The 8302-nt window shown below is 38.5% G+C and overlaps 1 protein-coding gene across 1 annotated transcript; it reads left to right on the plus strand.

Moving 5' to 3' along the window:
• SRSF3 (serine and arginine rich splicing factor 3) lies at positions 1-6942 on the plus strand. The gene is made up of 6 exons (XM_081520284.1): positions 1-121; positions 1820-2027; positions 3298-3432; positions 5622-5660; positions 5864-5950; positions 6126-6942. Exons 2-6 carry the CDS (start codon positions 1822-1824, stop codon positions 6151-6153), a joined length of 495 nt encoding a protein of 164 aa, XP_081376410.1. The 5' UTR covers positions 1-121; positions 1820-1821; the 3' UTR covers positions 6154-6942.
• The last annotated feature ends 1360 nt before the right edge of the window (positions 6943-8302 follow it).

Genomic DNA, 8302 nt, shown 5'->3' on the forward strand with positions numbered 1-8302 from the left:
CCGCCATTTCGTGGACGCCGGGTGTGCGAGAGCATCCGGGAACGCCGGGCAGGAGGGGACCGGGAAGACCTAGCCTAGGTTCTGTGAATTTTAACCTCCGCATTTCTAACTCAAGATCTCGGTAAGCGAACAACTACTAAAGGAATAAGGTGGGAAATGGGCCTTAAAGGGGCCGAGGTGGGGATAGGCCCAATGGCGGCGGCAGGCTGAGACAAAGAGACGCTGCCGCCATTTTGTGACGTTCAGCTCGAGGCTGTGGCGGGGGCTGTAGGCCCCTCGGAGGTATACCCAGGCCTCGAAGTGGAGGTCTTTTTAATCCTACACTGGGAACGGAGAGGCGGTGAGCTGGGAAGGGAGATTATCCGAGTCGAGGCGAAGGGGGACTCGGTAGTCGGTTGTACTGCAGGTCGCGGCTTTTCAATTTATGGCGCCTTTTTTTTTTTTGGTCATCACGTTTCTTTAGGTAGCTTCGCATCGTTTTTTCTCCTCAGGTCACTAATCAAAACTGAGCCTTTCGAACCATATTAATTGATTTCTATACTCACTTTCATTTTTATGTTTTTTTAACTTGAGTTCACTTTTTACAGTCGGGACCCAATGACTTTTTTAAAAAATTTTTAAACCGATCTTCCTTGAGCTGAATTGTTCTTGTGACTTTTCCTATTAATGCGTGGGCCTGAAACTGGTCACCGTAAAGTTTCTGGAAAAGGGGGAAAAAAACCCATTCCCCAGCAATGGTTTGGTCTCAGAACTCCTGGGTGCAGGGTGGGGTCACGCAAATAGGATGTGTCGGGACTGGTTTTTTTAAACTGGATAAATCCAGAGAAGAAAATGGTAAAGCCCTTGAGCTGAGTTCATGGGCGGGCTGCTGCTTTATGCAATTGATAACTAGCCTATAAGTTGATTAGATATTGCTTAAGTGATTGTATAAGTAAAGTTTGTAAAAATGTAAGCCAGCTGGGTGGCTTAAATTTTACGCCACAAATATGTTTTTTTCTCTGAGGTGAAATTAACATAAGCTTCATTCTAAAGTGCACAATTCAGAGGTATTTAGTATGTTTACATTGTTGTACAGCTATCACCTCACTAGTTTGAACGTCTTTTATACCCACTGAAGTGACCTGCATACCGAAGCATCCATTCACCTGTCCTCTCTCCCCAAGCCCCTGGTACCGACTAAAATGTTTCTGAATTTGCCCGTTTTGGGTAATTCACATCCTTAGAATCGTAATATGTGCAGTATTTTGTGTCTGTTATCTATAACAGCATGCTTTGACGCTTAATTCACATTTGTAGCATTTATGGATACTTGATTCTGGAATAATTTGGATAGTACATTTGGCTTATCTACCTGTTGCTGGATATTTGGCTTGACACTTTTTGGCGGTTGAGAATAGAGTAAGGTACATTTTTTTAAAACAGATTTGTCTTGCAGCGTGAGGAGTGATGCTGGTTGACCTGTGAAGGCACGTTAGTATCACTTCTGGGTGATTGTCTTCAGCGAGTTGTTTCATTTTGTTTTTGAATTAACAGAATTTGCTTCTGAGTAGATGATCCTACTCTTCCTAGGTGAAATTAATTGAAATAGGTAAAATCCCTAGTTTTTATTATGGTAAACGCTCCTCTGGTGTGTCCCCCCCCCCCCGCCCACTTTTCAAGGAGGCTTCCCCCCCCTTCTTTACAATTTGTTCTGGCTTCTATGCAGTTATCGGTGACTATTGGGATAATGCTTCTAGGTTTTTGGGTTTTAGTATTGAGTTCTTTCCTAAGTCTTATTTTTCACTGTGGATTATAACATTTGGGGTTTTTTTTATTACAGAAATGCATCGTGATTCCTGTCCGTTGGACTGTAAAGTTTATGTAGGTAATCTTGGAAACAATGGTAACAAGACTGAATTGGAACGAGCTTTTGGCTATTATGGACCACTCCGAAGCGTGTGGGTTGCTAGAAACCCTCCCGGCTTTGCTTTTGTTGAATTTGAAGATCCCCGAGATGCAGCTGATGCTGTCCGAGAGCTAGATGGGAGGTAATTTGTTGATTAATTTAATTAATGATAGTTGATTGTGTTTTAATATTTAAAATCTCTAGGATATATGGCTTTTAGATGACTTCTTTGCTATTTGAAGTTGATGTTATTGGAAATTTACATAAAACCTTTTTTGGCAATTAAAAAAAGTGAACAATTTGTGAAGATACCTAGGAAGTTGTTTTATTCAGTTGGCCATTGGAGAAAATAATTTTAATGGTCAGTTCTTGGCTGTGACTTCACGTGGTTGAAACATTTTAATCTAAGTCCGCCAGGAAGCATCGATCATGTTGTCACCTTTGAGTTGTGTCTAAAATAATAGTGGATCAGTCATCCCTCTTAATGACCACAAACAGATTGTAAGTGGATGATGGTTACATGGGTTCATTGTGCTATTATCTTTTTTTTGATACATGTTGAAAATATTTGTTTAGGAAATGTGGATCACATAACTATTTCCCTTTGCATTACAATATTCTGTTAGCTGGCTGGTAAGTTAACACCTGAGTCTTAACAGTGAACAGGTGTTGCCCTTCTTCCTGGCATTTGAAAACTATTGAGTTTCATGAAACCAAGGAAAAGAATTAAGATCCAAAAATTAAATGGTCTGAGAGTTGACTATAAAGATATGTAAAAGGTCATTTATCTAAGCAGATTACAGAAACATTTTTCCAGGGCCCCACCTCTTCCCAATCACTGTCTACATATGGTGGCTTATCTAAACTTAATGGTTGTGAACCAATGAGTAGGTGGAATATAAAGGTTTTTTTTTTTTAATTGTTCTCAGCTACAGTTTCTTATGTTTAAACTGTTGTGTGATGATTGAAGGGAGAGGAAAATGTAAAATGTCCAGGATGTTTCTGTCCTGTTTACTGATGTTTGATTAGAGGGGATAGGGAGGAGAGAGACCAATAAATAGAGTATTTATGATTGGTAAACAGTTGCTGCAACTTCCCAAGGAAGTCAAAACAGGATGTACAGATGAACTAGCTTGGAGGATGAATCCATAGGTTTTCATACTTAAATTGTAACTGTTAACATTGAGCCCAGTGATCAGACTAACAGCAATAAAATTTAAGGAAGTTAGTTTTCTTTACTAGAAAAAGATAAGGGAACTAAAACTTGCTTTGGTATTAAGGATTCTGCAGGCATTCAGTTAGCTTCTTGGCAAAGAAGCTAGCTGTAAGAGGGGTTTTTTTCCTTGCTTTAATACACATGTCTTAGAAAATTAGTTTGGCTGTTTTAAATTTACTGTTTCCTTCCCTCCTAGAACACTGTGTGGTTGTCGAGTAAGAGTGGAACTATCGAATGGTGAAAAGAGAAGTCGAAATCGTGGCCCACCTCCTTCTTGGGGTCGTCGCCCTCGAGATGATTATCGGAGGAGGAGTCCTCCACCTCGACGCAGGTACTTAGAGAGAGCGTGTTTAGAGGTATTGGTGTAATGGAGTAGCTAATAGGAACAGGTATCTCTCTTAAGTTTGTTGGTGGGTTTTAAAAAGTTTGTTGGTGGGTTTTAACTTGGAAGAATCAGGTTTTTATGAAACGTTTGCTGGGTGTAGTTTGGGATATGTGAGTTGTGCTGAGTGTTGGCTTTTGTCTTTAGGTCACTGTTCATGTTGGTAGTCAGTAACTTCTATCTTGGATCTGTCTTCTAGTTCATCTTCTAGTTGCATCTTTCCAAGTCTTCCCTTATACTTCAGTTTAGGCCTTTTTCCATTTCTTGACTCCATAATGACAAACATTACATTCAACTCTAGCTCTTCACAAAAATGTGTTTTCTACTGTTGGCACGATTGTAATATTTATCAAACAGGCAGCTGTTTTATTGTTACAACTGGTAAAGTAGAAGTCATTCTGAAACTAAAGTCACTGACCAATAAAGGGGGCTAAAGTAATCCCAGTCATCTGTTCTTCAAACCCAAATAGGAGAGAATGCAGGTTTTTTTTATAATTGAAAATGGCATCATTCTTGGACCAGGCAGTGTTGTCTGGATGCTAACTCCACATCTCCTCAAACCTCCAAAATAGTTTCTATAGGACTGAATTTACCTCTTACAGGTGAGTGAAGTCCTAGGAGATAGGAGTTCAAAATCTTGCCCCTTTTGCTGTTTTGAAAAACAAAAACAACACACTGTTGCCCATCATAATAAAGAGTATTTGTTAGCTAATAGATGGTTGTACTGATGGCTTGTTTTTCATTTTTTTTTTGTGCTTTTTGGTCCATCTATTAATAAAAATGAACCCCGTTACAGAGTCACCATCATGTCTCTTCTCACCACCCTCTGAGTCTGCATTAGCCAGTCAACTAGCCCTTTCAGCGTCATGTGACCAGCGCGCCCCATTCAGCTTGGCTGGTGTCGTTTCACATGACCCAGGCATGGCCAGTCGTCAGGTTGCACCGCCCTTTGGTTCCCGAGCATGCTGTTTTCTCTCAGCCTTCTCTCCAACCTTAACCAAATCGGCAGCAGCCACCTCGACCGCCCACACATTCCTGGCCAATCAGCTCAGCTGTTTATTTACCAAATGTCTTCACAACAACTACAGCAGCAGCCTTCGGCTAACAAAAAAGCAGGAAAAATCCACAACACCCCCTTCGCCAACCAACTAAATCCAACGCAACATCTGGCAAAACCTTTTCAGCAAATTCTTCCTGGCCGTCAGTCCGGCAGCCTCACCTCACCATTTCTAGCTTGTTGAAACCCAAAAACTAGTAAGTTTTTCCTGCTTATACAGTTTACTGCTGGTTAAAATAAGGAGTAAGCGGCTTAAAGTAATTCTTTTTTCTGGATCAAAGGCTGGCTGTGCATAATTGAATGGTAACGTACATATATATTGCTTGAATAAAACTTTTAAGGGTGATAGGGAACTCATAATGTAACTAGACCTTGTTCAAGTGAAACTTATTTGCATGTGTGAGATGCCAAACTAAAAATTTTAATAACTCTAACAGATTTAGCTTTCCTTTCTAGCAAAAATTTGTTGAATCCTATCACCTTTAAATGGTTTTACTAACAGTTTTCAAAATTTTTAAATTTTGGGGGTGAAGTGGGCCAACCTAAGGTAATTTTGATAAGTCTAAACACACTCTTAAATGTGACGATCACAAATGCAGTTCTAATGTAGCACTTAATGGCATCAATATTGACACCTAGCGCGTTTTCACAAAATTACACTATCCACCTGGTACCTAAGTCTTGTCATGGACTTACAGGTTTGCATGGGTTCCAAATACTGGTTTATGGTACTGTTTTTGGAACTACTTGTGGGACTACATTTTGGTGTGGTGTTTGGGTAGTGAAGTTAGTTTGACATGAAGTTTTGCATTGGACAGATCTGCTGTGAAGCATTCTTTGTTAAAGTGAATCCATGATTGGAATACCTGCTTTTCACTTGAGCTTTTGGTTCCTTAATCCTTCTGTGCCCTTTTTTTTGTTTTGTTTTCCTTTAAAAAAATTTTTTTTATTTTTTGGACGATGGGTGCCAGTTCTTCGGCACATTCACTGGGCCCAACAGTGAGATTGAAAAGTTGGGAAATGCCTCACGCCATAAATGCTAATTGACAATTAGCCTAATTTTCCTGTTTTCTGCTTTTAGATCTCCAAGACGGAGAAGCTTCTCCCGCAGCCGGAGCAGGTAAAGGATCTTTTGGGGGCCACATTCTCAGAAGTGGGAGTGTTTGTGCAATTTCTAAGCTGTTTTCAAGATGACTCAGTTAATGGCAGTAGACTCTGACTTTAGTAATGAATCAAGTAACATACAGAAATTTTAGCTTTCAGAAACTTAGGCATTGTCTACAATCCTGAATGGCTCTATTTTTCTTTCTCTTCTTACTTTAGGTCCCTTTCTAGAGATAGGAGAAGAGAGAGATCACTGTCCCGGGAGAGAAATCACAAGCCGTCCCGATCTTTCTCTAGGTCTCGTAGGTAAGATCTTTAATGACCTGAGCCATTTAAGAGCTTGCATACATAATATACTAAAAACAGAAATAGGTCTTTTAAGCTACTAGGACAAAATGTTTATGACTTGACTGTAAAAATCTTTCGATGAAGTTTTGCCTGTAACTGAGTTACAGATGTAACTTTTGTTTCTGTTTTTCAGCCGATCTAGGTCAAATGAAAGGAAATAGAAGACCAGTTTGCAAGAGGAGTGGTGTACAGGAAATAACTTCATTTGACAGGAGTATGTACAGAAAATTCAAGTTTTGTTTGAGACTTCATAAGCTTGGTGCATTTTTAAAATGTTCTAGCTGTTCACATTTGTTTGTCTGTTGGAACAGGTGACACAAAGGTGTAATTCTCTATGGTTTGAAATGGATCATATGAGGCATGTAATATCAAGAATTGTTACTTTACAATGTTCCCTTAAGCAAAATTTAATTTGCTTTGAATTTTAGTCTTGCATAGGCTGATAATAAACCTCTAACTCCTGCCCAGCTAAAGTCAATGTTTAACATTATAGAAACAAAAACTGGCAAAAATTGGAATATTTTTTTCAATGTAGCTGGGATATGGTATGCAGCTGTAGTTAAGCAGTTTTTAAAAGCTGTTGTGAACTCAAAAGCCAGCTGGAAAAATTAAAGCTGCACCCTTAAACTAAATTAGAGGTTTAAAAATCCTGCTAGTCTTCACACTGGACAGAAGGTTGTCCAGGTGGTGTAGAATCTTAAGAAGTTTCAAGGAAATTAGTTTACCTTTGCTTTAGGTTGTAAGTTCCTTCTGTGATTGCTGTATATGAATATATAGCTCTTTGTAACGTTCTTTATTTGGAAATCTGAGACTATTCAAGATACCAAATGTCCTGCCAGTTAAGGGTACATTGTAGAGCTGAACTGAGTTACTGTGCAAGATTCTTTTTTCATGCTGTCATTTGTAATATGTTTTGTGAGAATCCTTGGGATTAAAGTTTTGGTTACAAATTGTTGTTTAACCTGAAAGCCTGTTTTTCCTTGCAAAACTAAAATCTGAGCTTGGTACCAAGTCCAGGTGTAACATTCCTGTTGGAAGCCATACTTAATTTTCTTGTAAAGTGCTTTTGAAAATAAAATAAAAGCATAATTGTAATAGTTGAACCCACTATTACCATAGTTCTTGTCCCACAGAAGGCAGTTGGTTACACAAATCTTATTTTTTAAGAAATATATTCAAGGCTTTTGAAGTGAAGGGACTTTCTGGTGTCCACCTAAGTGATGATACGTTTTTAGGAGCAGAAGTCCATGATATTCAATGACCAACATTTTAAAGTATAGCCACCTGATACATGATAATCCAAAGTTGCCAGTAAAAAAAAAAAGCTTTTTATCACTAGCATGAAAACGTTCCACAGAGCTTTAAAAATTGCTTCCATTTTATATAATTTGAGGTGTTGCATGGGAATTCTAAATTGATCCATCATTATGTGAAATTCACTACATGGTTCAAATGTAACAGTGCAGAATTGAAATATGGAGGCATGCATAATCTTCCTCTTAGGTATCTAGAGGAGTTGTAATTTCAAACTTCTGTGCAATTAGATTAAATCATAATGCAACAGTCTTGTGGCTTAGTTTCCTTAAATGTGCTATTTAAAGATAATTTTGGATTGTGCTGTACTGACTTTTCTTTAACATGAAAAACAAGTCACTGTGTTAATCTATAAGGATGTTTTATAAGAAATTCATCCTAAACAAGTTTATTTCCAGTGGTCCTTCTTAACCTTTCATGAAAGTATCGATAAGAGTCCTGGGTATCACAGGGGAGAACTGGTGTCGGTGGAGTTCAGTATGATCCTTGCTGGCAGAAGACATTTGTAAAACTGCCTACTTACTTACTGAGACCTCAGGCTTTGGGCCTTCTGGCCTTTCATAAAGAGCTTAAAAACTGTTGGGATCAAGCAAGGCAAGATAGCTACTGATTCATGGAAGTAATTTGGTATATCAATATTACACTGCTCTTAAAATGAACGTAGATATTTTTGACAGTATGCAACTTGCAGAGTCTTAAATTGGGCTTCTGTAAAAAGGAAAGATTATAGCTACAAATTGGCCAATACAGACCCGATATAAAGTTAACTCAGATTTATCCTTAGGGTCCAAATTTGCAATCATTTTAACCAGAAGCCTTAGCACAGTTCTATGGTTTGTTAAAAAATACGGAAGGTAGAAATTATTAAAACTTTGCATTCGACATTTACATTGTGGCTTTTAAAAAGTTCTGTGTAGTTAATTTCTGAAATTACAAGTCCCATTGGCCAGTTTTGTCTTGGATTCTCAGTTGAATGTTATACTGAAAGCAGTCACA

This window comes from Giraffa tippelskirchi, chromosome 8 (assembly GCF_054371585.1).
Source record: "Giraffa tippelskirchi isolate mGirTip1 chromosome 8, T2T-mGirTip1v1.2.pri, whole genome shotgun sequence".
Lineage (NCBI taxonomy): Eukaryota > Metazoa > Chordata > Mammalia > Artiodactyla > Giraffidae > Giraffa > Giraffa tippelskirchi.

What these genes read in the sequence shown, in the direction of transcription:
- SRSF3 (XM_081520284.1), top strand. Translation starts at nt 1,822, where the DNA reads ATGCATCGTGATTCCTGTCCGTTGGACTGTAAAGTTTATGTAGGTAAT. An exon ending in AGTCCTCCACCTCGACGCAG is followed by an intron (nt 3,433 to 5,621) that starts GTACTTAGAGAG and finishes TTCTGCTTTTAG; the next exon opens with ATCTCCAAGACGGAGAAGCT. An exon ending in TCTTTCTCTAGGTCTCGTAG is followed by an intron (nt 5,951 to 6,125) that starts GTAAGATCTTTA and finishes TCTGTTTTTCAG; the next exon opens with CCGATCTAGGTCAAATGAAA.